The following is a 15,652-nucleotide window of genomic DNA, read 5'->3' as shown; positions in this document are numbered from 1 at the left end:
GAAGGATAGGGGAAAGGGACAATTAATAAGGGAATGAGAATGAGAAAAAGAGAGAGTAAAAGAGAAAGAGGCAAGGAGAGAAAGAACGAAAGAGAGAGAAAGAGAGAGGGAGAGAGAGAGAGAGAGAGAGAGGGAGAGAGAGAGAGAGAGAGAGAGAGAGAGAGAGATAAGGGGCCTTCTCCATCCAAAGCTTGACAGAATCAATGAACATTGAGGGCAGATTCTCAAGGTGCACTGCTAAATGAGGAGGGAGCGCGTTACAGCCAAGGTGCACATCCAATCAGACATTAAAAAGCAACATAGACTACAAAGTACAATACTGCTTGAACATGAGAGAGGCAGTGTTGGTCAAATTTGTTTACTATAGATGCAAAACAGTGCCTATTGTCTCAGAAACATACAGCAACTGAGAAAGAAAGAGAGAGATAGAGAGATAGAGAGAGAGAGAGAGAGAGAGAGAGAGAGAGAGAGAGAGAGTGAGTAAGAGAGAGCAGAGAGGGGTGTCATTCCTTTCTATTGATTTTGTGGCATTGAAAACGCTAGGCACGGGCTAGCACAGTGAGGGATGGTGAATACATGACAGTTATATTCTCAGAAACAGACTGCTGCTCCCTGAAGGAGTTCATAAAGGAGAGATCCACTAAGAGCTGCAGATCCTGCCCTGGAAATGAGGAGCTTTTAGAAACAATGAGTTGAACACTAAGTGCAATAATCTGCTTTTTATAACTCTGTCCAGTAGTCCAGCTGCCAAATAGGTGTGTGCCCAATTGGTCCAGTTAATTTAATACAGATGCAAAACAGTAGCTGTTTAGTGTTTCAGTATCTGACCATTCTTCTGAGTGGAAGTGGGCATATTGCATATTAGAGGTTTTTATGTTATTTTTGGAATTAAAGTTTGAGAAATTATTCATCAATTCAGTAATATACCATCTTACTTTGTTGTATATTACATGTTGTAGAACTATAGGATTGTTTATAGGGATGCCCCAATATGGGAACTGTGGACAGATGCTGTTAACCAATATTTTTCACATACATATCTGTTGATGCTACATAAATATTTATAAAATGTAGAAACAGGGACTAAATCAACTTGCACTAGCATTATGAAGAAAAGTAACACTGTAGAGGGTTAGAAATGGAATAAAAATTTTAGTGCAGTAGCCCAGCAGATATCAAATATCAGTCAAATATCAGTACAATCGGTCCAATGCTGATATGATTCTGATATCATTGTGCATCCCTAATTATTTTTGACTTTAATAAGACTATGTTCAGTCTAATTACCATTACCATATTACTCCAAACATAGTCTTTTACTTCGCATTATTCCACATATAGTATTACGCCTTGCTGCACTATATATTCACAGTGCAATGATATTACTGCCAGTCACCAGCACTGTTTGGTGCCATTTCTTTCTCGTTCATCTGGTGTAGTTGTCTTGTATGTCTAGTAATTAGACCTCTTCTTGTATGTGCAATACATCTCTCCCCTACTGCCCCGTGTACTTAAATGAACATTTATAATTTTATATGTAAAAACATGCTGCTTAAGAATAGGAATGTTGTTGTATTTTTGAATGCCCTGTATTCTGAATAAGTAAACCTCTCTTGGATTGTGGAGTGACAGATGCACCATTTAAAAAAAAAAAAAAAGTTTCCCACAGATTAAAACTTTCAGAGGGACCTGAGTAGGTAGGCAACCTATTTGTGTCTCTATTAATGTCTGTTAAGAACACATTATTGGTTTATTCTGAACAATGTATTCGCATTCAGTTCCATCACTAATCCACACATTGTTTCCTAATTTTGCCATATCTAAAACAGAATCCTCACACAAACTGCTTAAATAAATAAAACCAAATATAGAGGTGAAAGACAAAAACACACTGAACGTACACCAGCATCATCATATTGTCAATGACTGCTGACTTTTGAGAAAAACCATGGATATCTCAGTGTCCACGGTGGGTGTTAGGAACCGTGGGCAAAATATAAGTGTGTGTGAGGCTAAGAGGGCAACCCGTGTCCATCTATTATATTTACTCTTAGACAGCCACACAGGAACTTGCTGGCCTTTTCTATTCAAATCAAACCAAACCAATATGGGCTATATTTACCGCATGTTCCCAACCCAATGCACTGCTGAGCTTTGTGTGGCTGTGTATCACCTGTAATGGTGACTAAGCGCCAAGTCGTGGTGACAGATGAAGATATAGCTCTGTGGATGAGAGTGCTGGATTAGCGATGACATTTTGACCATGCTATCCCATCATTCCCCGTCCAGCGCTGCATCCCAGAAGCACAGAGCCAGTTCCGCACCGTCGAGGGGGCATGATGAGGTGATGAATGAACAAACCCGAGGGAGGAGAGAGAAAACGAGAGAGGATCCACCGCTCCCCCCTGCAAACACCAATGCGGTGGCCACCTCTTCACCTCTTCTCATCCTTTTTTTTCATTTTCTTTTTGGGCCTTTCCTGGATTTAAAGGGGAATTCCTCTGATTTCTTTTTAAAATATCTGCATAATTCAATCATAATTTCAGGTTTTATGGTGTCAACAACACAAACATAGCCATTTTATTTACTACACAAAATATCTAGTGAACATGTGTTTTCCAAGTTTTTATATGTAATCTTGACAATGGCAAAATAGATAAAGCTGAAAAAAATCTGTTTCTTAATAGATACTATTTTACCTAAGAAGACCCTGCATGTACCTCTCTGCCATAAATTAATTTGTAAAAAATAAATTTAAGGCCACACTCTTACCTTAATATGATCCTAAAACAATGTGTCAGACATCAGACAGTGTATTGATAGTGCATACCTATTTCATGTACTAACTTTATGTGAGGGAGCTTTTAGAGGCATTAAACTCTTCGGATATCAGTTAGACTCAGTAAGTTGCTCTAGAATGGAGCATTTCACATCAAACCTCTCTGAATGGCTTTGTTTACTTGTTTGCTTAATCATTTAATTATGCAGAAATTTAAAAAATCAGTGGAATTCTCCCTTAACACAAAATATCTAGTCTAGCATCTGTCACTGGCTGTCTCTTGTTAATCCTTGCTTTTCACTGGGTCCTACTGACCCCTCTTCTTCCTAAATAAGCTTGTATGAGTAACTGAGATGAATCAGAACTACCGGAGAAACACTGCAGCACTCTCTGGCTAATCAGCACTACCTTGGCACTAAGTCAATCTCTCATGCAGTCATCCCCACCTTTCCTCATCCTTTCTTCCTCTTTCTCCTTCTCTCTTTCTGTTCAATTAACAAAGACATGGATGAGATGCCAGGTCAATTGACCATGAAGCAAACATCAAGCGCAGCAGCAGCAGAGATATTGGAAACAGTTGTTCTTTCATTATGGCATTACGGCTTTAAGTGCCTGCCTCTATAATGCGGATTCCTCAAATAAATTGACATGTTTAGACATGCTGATTACCTCGTTAGATCCTTTTGGCAGCACAATAAGGTCCTGGCTGCTTCATCACACAATTAGCAGCAAGTGAACAGAAGAATGTCAAGGCAGTATCTGAAGAACACTGAATTGAATTTGGAGGTATTGACACATTTGGCTTTTGTGGTGCCTTCAACCAACAAACCGTAATTGAGACAGGGTCTGCACAATATATAGTTGTACCATATTCTATTGCACTCCGATGGACTGGCAACCTGTCCAGGGTGTATCCTGCCTTCTGCCCAATGACAGCTGGGATAGGCTCCAGCACCCCACCGTGACCCAGAAGGATGAGCGGTTTAGATGATGGATGGATGGATGGATGGATATTCTACTGCAATTACATTTTTACATTTGGTTTTATTTTAAAATGGTAGATTATGAAAAGGTACAAATATGCTAAAGGTAGCGTAATTTTAAACTTAAGTTAAACAACAATGTCTTAATGACCATTGTTGTACTGTTGAGGGTACATCTGTGTACATGGGTACAATGTTTGACAGTGTAGGCATTTTTCCACTGCACATTCAGAAACAAGAACAGACCCAAGTGGGAACCAACAGAATTTATAGTTCTAGTTCTAGTTCATTTTCCACCTGCTTGAGAGACAGCAGGAACAACTGTAATAACCACAATTAACAATTTATCATTTTGGTCATGTTATGGCATGCTAAAGCCTCCAATTGGGCAAATTACCTACCTTGCTTACCAGTTAGCTTAACTTATTGACTCATTTGAAACACTGTTCTGCGCGCACATACTCACCTACATGTCTATACTTACACAGACTCGTGTAGAGACAGGCAAAGCATCAATTTTTTCATCTTTTTGAACTGAAGCATTAGCTATCTTGCTTATTATAGCTTAACTAGTTGTGCTGACATGAAATAATGTAGTGTTTTTCTGTGTTTACAAATTTCTACAATTACAGACAATCATGTGTAGAGCTAAGCACGGCTTGTATTTTTCTCTGGCAAGTGAAACATCTGCAAAAACACGTTCTGTGGAGGCTAGCAGAAATGCTAATAGCAGTAGCATTGGTTTCCTAAGTAGCTTATGTCATCTTTTACACATCAACATACCGTTGTAGCTTACATTTTGGTTTACTTAATAGTACTTGATGACATCGTCACATGGAAGGGTAAACAATTTGCTAAATTTATTGGCTTCAGCTGCAAACAGGAAGGAGAACATCTTTGAGCATTAGGTCCTGTTGGTACTAATCTTGAGCAGGTACCAAAATCCATACAACTAGAACTGTGAGAAATGGACCTTTAGGCAATGGAAAAAGTACATTTCCATTTTTATGGTGCCAAAAGTTCTGCTGATTTGTTAAGTGGAGAAATGCCCTAAATGTTTAATTTGTCAAAAATAATTCAGGTCAATCGTTAACCATGTCACATCAACGATTCACAAATGTATTTTAATACGTTGAAAATTTTATCATAATCTCAACATGAATCAATACAATAACAATATGAATGTGTCCATATTGTGCAGCTCTATAGCCTGACCAAATACTGCTTTAATGGGATGTTCACTAACAAGAAGATGAGTTCTCTGCTGGCACCGGCCACAGGAGCTGATGATGTACCAAATCAGTGCATTAAATCATGTCAGACCGCCATTTACCATTTTCAGTTTTGTAGAGCTGGGCTGATTTTGGTCAGCTTGCAAGATTTTTTTCAGAGATTTGTGTGCAAGTGATAGTGTCAATCATGTTTGCTTCAGCGACACTTGAAAATTATGGACAATACTAGTACAAAATGAAGGAATGTGGTTTACAGACTGACGCTGACTAGCATTAGATATCTGTGTAAGGTTAGGTGTGTTGGTGCTAGCATTTAAGCAAGCGTTGCTGGCTAGCACCACAGCAGCATTAGGCTAGCTCATTCTGGCATTGATAGATGCACAAGACCTGCCCCCATGGGGTCTGGTTTACCATCAGCTCCTGCAGGTACTGTCATCATTTACCTGGCCAATCGTCATGGGAAAGGGTCAGTGATAGATTCTGATGGCCATGGGAACCGAAGTGTGATGGATTCTGATTGGGTCGATGATCACTCTTCCAATAAGAGTAAATAATATAATGAGGAACTCCTGAATGTGAGGAGGAGAAGGTGATAAATACTGGTGCCCCAATGTCGTTACTCAAACATGACATCATACATACAAAGAAAGAAAGAAAAAGAGATACAGTAGCATAACACAAAGAGGCAGAGTCCCACAGTACATCTTTAATGGCATACTGAACTTGATATTATGCTGCGTGGCCTCAACCTGTCGCCAAAAATTCAACCATGATTGAGTGATCATTGTCTTAGGAGTTAACAAGGTGGTACATCTTGTAGGGTATGGTGGTACGGTACCTTGAAGCTCTTAATGGAAAGTGGCTTACAATGAATGAAAATATGGCTAGCATGGCTAATATGGCTAACAGTGAATGAAAGCCCTTGCTAGCCTTTGCTAATTAGCATAATAAATTGGACCCAGTTTGCCAGTCTATCTTTTACCCATTATGAGCAATGTTACAGTTTTTGCGTGAATTATATCTTTAAGATTGGATCAAGGATCATTTAGCTATCCCCCTGCCGCCTGCTAACATTAAGCCACTAGCAGTAAGCCATGCATCTTTCTCTCTGTAAATGTTATGTACTAAAGAGCAGGGCACCGCAGTTCTGGTTATTATAGTAAGATAATGAACGCATTGGAAGCTCGCTATGAACTTTCAGGGCTCGCCACACAGGAATCTGTCTGCACACACACTGGGGAGAGGGCAATTAGCATAGGCCTTTGCACCTGACCCCTTTTACACACACACAAATATACATACACATATACACCTCCTTCCGCCCGACATGCGTACACACGAGGAGGTGTCGTGGGATGCGGCTAATTGGCTAATCTGGTGTCCCTCACGCACTTAATCATCTTAAGCACCTTTAAAGTGCCGAGCAACAATAATGTAACAAGCAAAATACCTCAGGCACCCAGCGGTGCACCATATGTTAACCCGACTGCAACCTTTTTCTCTTTCATCTCTTAAATTGGCGTCTATGCCAGCTTCCTTCTCCATGTTTTCTTATTCAATCTGTCAGAATGTCAGCCTCACTGATACTATTAAATATGTGCACTTTTCACTTTTGTGTTCTAGATCCAGGGTGCCAAAACATTTTGAGCAATGAAAAGACAATATACAAAAATAAATTGTAGGTGGGTTTTGAAGTTTATAATGAGATATTTACAGTATTAAAATATGTTTGTTCTCTCATTGGGTAAATAGGTGAGGTTTCAGCCCTGTTATAGATAGAAAAAAAAAAATCAAGAAGTGGTTCAAATTAGTAGTGGGTGATACATAAATTTATGTTTAAACGCTATGAATTTTGACAGATGCAAAATTTAAATTTACAGCTTAAAATGTAGTCCTTAAGCATTTAAGTTAAATACTTTCATGTTTTTGCAAGTGACCATAACTCTAGAGAATGCAGTTCCACTGCTCTACAGCCCAATGCTGGGGGTTTCATGCCCCTCTAGCCTGCATTTGGCATTGGACATGATGACCTTAGGCTCATGTGTGGCTGCTCCAGACAATCCTGTTCTTTTGTCAGTGCTTTTCTATGGAGACTATGCAAGCTGTGTGTGCATTTGAACACCTGTGTCAGCAGTGAGTGCACAAACCTTTGAACATATAGTGTAATTTCGCACTAGAAACATATTTTAGATATACTTCTTATTCAAAGTGAAGTGATACTGTAGACAAATAAGCAATCTCTCATGCAGTCATCCCTACCTTTCCTCATCCTTTCTTCCTCTTTCTCCTTATCTCTTTCTGTTCAATTAACAAAGACATGGATGAGATGACAAAAAATTGGTTTACTTACTTGAAGATACACTTTAAGCTTTGGAGTTATGGGAATTTGAAGACTAGTAAAAAATCTCACACAATGGCCCATATTCACAAAGCTTCTAAAAGTAGAAGTGCTGATTTTTACTAAGTTTTACTTAAAATGATCTCCATGACAGGAACAGATTCTAGATCAGCTCTCCTAGTCTGAGAAGCTTTGTGAATAAGGGCCAGTGTGTGGAAGAACATTTTGTCGCTTATGCTTCGGACCCCTTTCCCCAAGGAGATGAATCTGATGATTGCGTGAAGAGCACATTGAAACAGATTCAAAGAGAACCCAGTGAAAACCTGGTGAAGGGCGAATCTTCTGAGGATGTACGTGAATTATCTACTATTGCTTTCATATCTTCAGCAGTATAATGTTATGCGCCAGACCTCCTTTTTGAGCCTGTGTCTGTTAACACGTAAAGACTGTAACACGATGTGGTCCAAATAGCCCCCATGAAATCCAACCCAACTCTGACTTGAATGCTTCTATCTATATGTACAGTTAAAAAAAGTATATATATCTGAGTCAAACAATTTTAGACACTTATAGCTGTAATGTGCAAGATTTGTGATGAATATATATAAATACCATGTTAGTTATATTGGTTATAATGTGATATTAGATAGATTAGATCCAACTGACCCACCTATGTTCTAACAATTTTTTGTTTTTATTTATTTATTTTTTGAAGCTCCTGTTGCAATGCTTGGACAGGCTTTACAGAACACTGGCAAAAATTGGATTTAGCCTAATGAATAACTGTAGTGGAAAAAATCTGGAGATTGACAGTGCATTGTTCCTTTCTAATATAATTTATTCTGTATGTGTAAGTTTGTATGTAAATTTGGGTGTTGGGTTTTCATGCTAACACTAGCATGGTGGCACACCATTGTTACCAATCTGTTGGGTACAACATCGGGCAGGCTCAGTAGTGTATCATTTTAAACTGAAAATACAACATTATGTAGCAAAACTGAAACCTAAGGTTGAAAGGTTGAATGTGATTTTTGCAAACATCCTTGTCCAACATTGCCTCAGCCGCTTTGAAAGGAAGCATTTGTGGATGGAGCATAGATAAAACAATTCTATCAAACTCTGACTAACAAATTCCCACTTTGCTCATACGCACAGTGTATTTTAGTAAGACCTTGTATGAAAGGGTGTGCTGAAAGGAGAGTGTCCAGGTTTGTGTGTTGACTGCTTGTGTGTGTGCACGTGTCTTTATGTACTGTCTTGAAGTAAGTGGCAGTGTGTCTGTGTGGTGCACAGACGTCAGTGCGGGCCGGTTTCACCGCTGCTCTCTTTATAGCCACTTTCAAGTCCTGTTAATGAGGGAACCGCAACTCGCAGCAGCCCCCTTGTAAACAGGGCCAAATTAAAATCCAAATATGAATCACACTCAACATGGCTGACGCTCAGCAGTTGTAGTTTTTCACTGAGGTCAGACTGGACAGCACACTGTCTGAGTAGCTCACGGTGCTCATTCCGTCAGCATGAGTCAAGTACTGTTAGTGACAGAAGGCAGTAATCACAATTTTGTAAGAAAAACAGTAAATGGCATACACTATGAGTAAAGATCAATAGATGCCTGGAACGAATCTGATCCAATTCTGTAACGGATCAAGACTGAAATATTACAGAACTGCTTCTAGTGCAGCATAAAAGAAAACAAAGTTTTATTAATGTCTCACACGCACAGCCTCAACAAGAAGGTCTGGCTTGGTGTTGAGGTCTCAAATGTAAAACCATCTATATATGAAGATATGAAGACAACAGTAGATAATTCACTTACATCTTCGGAAGACACATACTTCACTAAATTTTGACTGAGTTCTCTTTGAATACGCTTTCAAAATGCGAAGCACAACTGATTTTACAAAATGCACTTCCACAAATTGCGTGCATTTCCACATTTCCACCAAAGAGGTCTCCAAATCCCCAAAACTTACATAGTGCAACTTAAAAGAGTCTTTGCAGTCACAGCAACAGTTCACACATCTATCCATCTTTGGTAACACTACTTGAACCCTGCAATGCAACATTGACATAACCATGCCATAAACATGTCAGGAGTTGTCATGACAGATGTCACTGCTAATTTTTGCTAAGGGGCTCTAGTTAGCCATAATGACATCAAACATTATCTGTTAGTTATCTGACAATTATCTGATAATTAGAGGTAATGGTAACATTGCAGTGTTATATTACTGAACAAAATCTACATAACAAATTACCCATGACATGTTTATGGCATGTTTATGCCAATGCTATGTAGCAGAGTTAAAAAAAAAAAATGTGTCCATATTTCCTTCTGTAGGGTAGTAGGAATGTTTGCACCGTTGAGCCCTTCTCATTGTAGCCAAAAAATGAAATTTTCAGCCTGTTATTAAAGTCCCTCAGTTCATGCTTAAACTGTAATATTTCTAATTAAATTAGATTTAAAAAAACATTTGAATTCAATTGTAAATATTTTGGATTTAAACTATTTTAAATTTTAATAAAAATATTAGTCAATTTCCATTCCTCCTGGCCTGAAGAAAGGGGTTAAAGCAGCGTGTCAAATATACGGTCCACAGGCCGGGCCGGGGCAAAGTGATGATTGACAACACTTAATTACTGCTTGGTTACTGTGTCTAACTACTTTTTCTGGTAAGTGAATGAGAAACTTTGACAAACCTTCTCAAAATAAACATGGAGTGAGAACGGCGATGGCATCTAACGATCACCTTGCAGATATTACGGTTATCATTAGACGCTATATTTATATCGATAATAAGATCAGTTAGCTTTTCTCAGCTTAGCTGCTGAAATTACTGACATCTTAATAAATTAAGGTCAAACATGGTTGTACAGTGCCCACATTGGCAATTATTACATTAAAAATATTAAAACTATTTAAAATTAATCATAAATATTAATGGGCTTTCGTACTTCTTGAGGTTTGCTAAAAGACCTTGTGTAAAAGACAACATATCCTCAGCATCTAATATTTCACCAACTAACTTTATTTATGATCCTAATGTGTTTTTTAGGTGACATTTGCTCAATCAGGTTGTTCATTCAGAATGTACCTTTCAAATAAATACTGATAAACACATTTATGAGGAACTGCTGATGTGTCATTGGCTAACTAAATTGTCTTCTCCCCCCACATAACTCAGTACAGTGCTAGCCAAGGTGAGTGTCTGTTAGCTGATGCAAAATAACTGGCAGTTAGCATTCACCTCCAAGCACATTTAGCTGTCCAATGGCGCTATGTTAGCACCAGTTTGAAATGATGCAGTGGCTGGCTTCATATGTCTTAAAGGGAGCATGTACTAGCTAACTAGAGGAGACCGAATCTAGCTAGCAAAGTGGACTTTTAAAAATTGGGTTTTTTATTTAAAAAAAAAATGATTATATTGGTATCAGCCAATAGTGAAGGTTCAAGTACCAACATCATAAAAGAAAAAGTGGTATCATTCCATCTCAAGTTTCCATTACAGTAACACTTTTATTCCTTAGCTTACAACACTATGACATGTTCAAGTATAGCAGTTGCCTAGTGCACAGCTTCTATACACTGCATGCAACTGTCAGTGTCATCCTCTGTGGTGACACTTTCAATATCAATTTCCACATTCAAACACAACTGCTAGCTTAAGGCCAAAACACTACAGTTAGCATCTACCATAATTTCCAGCTTAACGCACACCCAACCAGTTACAGCCCAACACTCCCAGTTAACAACTAGCCATCCCAGTTAAACCATTAGTGCGCTTATGGTAGGACTGTCTGAGACTGCAGCCACATAACTGCACATCACGAGCGTTATTCATAAAATTAAGGCTCGCAATTAAAAGCAGGAGATAAAAGCACTTTTAACAACATTTGTGTTAATTCAGACTGGGTTTGCCAGTCTGTCTGAGGCTGTCTACAAACAAACAGTGCTGCAGTATTCATAAAAAAGTGCAAGACGAAAGACCAAAAACACTATTAAAGGGTTCTTTTTGTTTTTGATTGTGATGATGGAAATAAGGGTATTATTTGAAGAGAGTGTGTGCGCGTGTGGTTGGGTCGTCTGGAACAGGGCTTTTTTAACGAAACAATGGAAAAACGAGTGGACCACAAAACTGGAGGCGCTGGCTGACATCTCCCACTGGCAGAGGACAGAAGGCAAAGAAAGGACACACAATCGCACAAGGCATACTTAATGGCACTGACCACAGTCTGGATGTTTCTGAGAGGTATGTGTGTTATTCTTTGAAATTTCACCCCTTATATTGGACTTTTACTATCTCTGACCTTATGTGGCACACCCAAAGCCTTGACCTCAGCTAAAACCCAAATTGTTTCTGAGCAAAAAGGACATGGCCTCAACCTCATGCTAAACCAAATGCACAAAGGAAAAGGCCAAGATTAATGCTAACAGATATTAAAGAGGAGAACAAACAGCAGACCATGAAGAGGAACAAGAATACTGATCAGGCCAACAGTGACTCGCTGAAGTGATATTCAGTTTTCTCTTTTATTAAGACAGTAGCGTAAATTATAGTGTTTTTATATAGAGAGAAGAAAAAATGACATCTCTGTCTTCTTAGAGTGAAGATCTACAGATGACATCAAAACGGTCCTTTATAACAGCAAATGAAAGAAAAGTAAAGCACTGTGTAAAAGTCTGAGACCACCCTTAATTTGGTTGATTTCTAGTCAGAACAGCCTTTAAGAGACATTTCTGAGGAGATCAGATATTATCCATTTGCAGATATTATCCAGTTTCCAAAATGATTAAATGATACAGAAGACCACCAAAACTGTCACTACCAGATAAACAGTACTTTCATCTTTGAGAGGAGAAAATCAACTCCACTCTTGCTTCAGGTCTGAAAAAATCCACAGGTGTTTCTCTCCATCCTTCCACTCATTGCTATGGGTCTGAAAGGATGTGTAGCTGTCAAGAAGCTGTTACTGAGAAACGGAAATGGACAAAAAAAAGAAAAAAAAAGTGCAAATCAAATAAAGAAGCTGCTGGTCTCAGAACAATGGACTGACCACCTCAGAGTCCAGACCTCAACATCACTGAATGTGTTAGATTTACTTGGATTGTGAGAAGCAGAAAATGCAAACAACTAAGACTGAACTTTGGAGGTAGAGAAAAATATCCCTACTAAAAGCAAGTCTCCCAAAAAGAATGAAAGCTGTAATAAAGCAAATAAAGCAAAACATGGACGCATTAAAAACTTGGGGGGGGTTGGAAATGAAATAAAAGAAGGCTGCTCTCTGACTTTTGCACAGTACTGTACAAACACCAAGCTACGCTACTGGCTATGGTCTAGTTAAAGCAGAGAGAGAGAGAGAGAGAGAGAGAGAGAGAGAGAGAGAGAGAACAAATTACAAACAAATTGTAACTTTACTATGTAATACGTTGTGGTATGTAATACAGCAGAATACAGTTTTCATGCATAATCTGAGAATTCTTAGAAATGTAACACATGCATATGTTTGTTAAACAGTCAGGAATCTGTCAGATTAAAACTGATCATAACGAGGTATATAATATAGCTCCATTTGGTTGCTCAGTAACCTGAGCTGGATAGTGTGCGAGCAATAGAAGTTACTACTTATGGCTCAGAAAGGAAAGCCCTTAATGGATCTATCCAATGAGGGCAAAGTAGGACTGCCTCCTCCAGTTAAATTGAAGAAGTAAAAGTCAGTAAATTGTAAACAGATACAGTTGACTAAAGGTCAAAAGTGGCCATTCAGAATGGCCAACATCATCATCATCTCGCCCCAACAGGACAAAATGAAATCACAGATGCAAATTTAAATCTAAATCTAAATGCATAGGATCAAAGGTGGGAGAGTACCTTTAAAACACAGAACTGCAGACTATTCACCATAGTCATCAGCACCATTCTTTGACTACTAAACAATGCAGAAACAAATTTTGTTAGCTTTAACGAAACTTTATCTTTGGACACTGACACATATATCAATACTAAACTGGTCAATCACAACGACGACTGCTCCCTTTGCAGCATGAGCCCAATTTGAACAGTGGGACCAGATTTACTGTCCCTCCTCCTCTCGTAGGAATTGGAAAATGGAGGAAAAGTCTTTGTTAGCATAGCCGCGAGCACACATGGTGCGGTAGACCTGGTGAGCCAGCGAACCTAGAAAAACTGGAGTCCGAGTGTTAGTTGCAGTGTTCTGGGCTAAACCCAGGTCCTGAGGAGAGAGAGAAAAAAAAAACAAATAAGATCATTTGTAATTAGCTGCTATTAATCCCAGAATGGCTGAAGGTAAGGGAGGGAGTTCGGGCAAAATAGTTCACTTCACTGTAAGATATTCTCACAATATGCGTAAAAATCATGATATATAGTTTTACTGAGGTTTCTTAAGATGGCACAGACAAAAAAAAGCCATAATAGTGCCACATTTTAAAAAAAATACCATAAAAAACTGCACAATGTTCAACACATTCGTTAAGCGTTTCACAAACTGCACTACAGTAAATTCAATTAAGCCGGACTAACTATGCTCTCTCTGTACTATAACATGCAGTTAATCATTGTTGTTTAAGCACTGAAGATGTGATATAATTGATAACAATGTTAATTATGATCATATTGTCCACTCCTAACTGTTTTGCCCAAACATATGTCCATAAAGATGTCTGTCTTCATGTTGTACAGTTTTATGAAAACATGTGAACACCACTGGTCAAATAACGTTTAGTTGATTTTTTCAAATTTTAGTGCACAATTTTTGCAACTGTGCAGAGACGTGTGTTCTCTGTAGAGGATGCGTTGACTTAGAAAATCAACAAAACATGTCATCTGACCTCAAGCTCCCAAGCCTTTGTCTGCTATTATATTTTTCTGCAACACTAAAACTTTTTATATTATATACAAAATTTGCACTTATCTATACCCTCATCACACAAAGTTGATAGAACATTCCTATTTAAATTGCTGTCTGAATGAGATGTAGAGTCAACAATTTCAAGCATAAACATATGCCACTTAGTGCATTTAACTATTAATAACAACTGAGAGGCAACAGCTATAGGCTGAGTGGCACATTCAAAATCAAATCTAAACCTTTTGCTATCAATCTTGTGCATTAGATAATAATGCAACAACACAAGGCTCAACAAGAACCAATTACGTATTGTTCCCAGAAAGCACTCTGTATAAGTGAGACTGTGATTCCTACACTCTCAGAAATAATGGTACGAAACTGTCACTGGGGCAGTACCCATCTCGTCACTGGGGTGGTACCCTCAAGGGTACATCTCAGTACCTTTAGTCAGGGAACATAGTTGTACCATAATCCACTGAAATTATATTTTCTAAGTTGTACTGACTCCACACACCCCATAACACCTCCAGGCTTTTTATTTTATTATTCTGTTTTAAAACATCAGGTTATAAAAAGGTAAAAATATGTACCTTTCACCTGGAAAAACTTATATAGGGTTCAATTGGACCTTAAAACCACTGTTGCACCTTCGAAGGTACATTTACATTGTTTGTGCCTTGATGAATCAAAAATGTGAACGCGCACATCCTTGAACTGAAGTGGACAGTCATCAATGTAAATTCATACGCTCTTAAAATGAAGGTGCCAGAAATTTGTGTGATGTCATTTAAGAACCATTTTTGTTTCCTATGGGACCATCCATTGAAAGGATGAAATATTTATGGTTCACACTGTGCTCATAATGTACAAGATAAGAATTTTGAAAATGCTGTAAAATGTTTGCCAAGTGCCACTTTACCCACCTTTATTGGGAAAATCTACTAACGTGCTAATAGGCTCTTACATCATGATGTTCTCATCTCTTACTTTAGCCATTAGTGTGGCGCTGAAGCCTCCCTGGTAGTTGTTGGCAGAGGGTACACCTTCCATCACACCGGGGACGGGGTTATAAGAGTCACTGGACCAGCAACGACCGGAACTCATATTTAGAATCTTAGCCAGCAGCTTCGGATCCAAGCCCAGCCTGAAACAGGTCAAAGGGCAAAGGTCAGAGAGGCCTGTGACCTGTAGGCTTAGGGTCAAATAATCCTTCAGTGGAAAGTAGGCTTGGATAATACAGTATTGATATTTAAGAGGCGCAGTTCATCTCGCTCTTACACCCACACAGTAATAAAACTGACACGTGCAGCTGACCTATCAACCAGACCTCATAACCCAATCTGTCCTTTACAGGCCAAAAATAAATAAATAAAAGCACTGCATTTCATCTGGCTTTGACTTGACTGATCCTGATTAGCATCCATACAAGCTAAGGGTGAACGATACAATGTGT

At 38.7% G+C, this 15,652-nt stretch overlaps 1 protein-coding gene across 1 annotated transcript in view; it reads right to left on the bottom strand.

The window, feature by feature from the left end:
* Positions 1–12,730: 12,730 nt before the first annotated feature.
* hibadha (3-hydroxyisobutyrate dehydrogenase a) overlaps positions 12,731–15,652 on the bottom strand; it is a 34,979-nt gene continuing 32,057 nt past the window's right edge. Inside the window, exons 7-8 of the mRNA XM_036566952.1 lie at positions 15,187–15,343; positions 12,731–13,563 (exon numbers count right to left, since the gene is read on the bottom strand). Of these exons, the coding sequence (XP_036422845.1) occupies positions 13,405–13,563; positions 15,187–15,343 (316 nt within the window). The 3' untranslated portion in view covers positions 12,731–13,404. The remainder of the gene's footprint in view (positions 13,564–15,186; positions 15,344–15,652) is intronic.

This window comes from Colossoma macropomum, unplaced genomic scaffold (genome assembly GCF_904425465.1).
Source record: "Colossoma macropomum unplaced genomic scaffold, Colossoma_macropomum, whole genome shotgun sequence".
Classification (NCBI taxonomy): Eukaryota; Metazoa; Chordata; class Actinopteri; order Characiformes; family Serrasalmidae; genus Colossoma; species Colossoma macropomum.
Note: the sequence above shows the minus strand (reverse complement) of the source record. Positions and strands in the feature narration are given on the sequence as shown.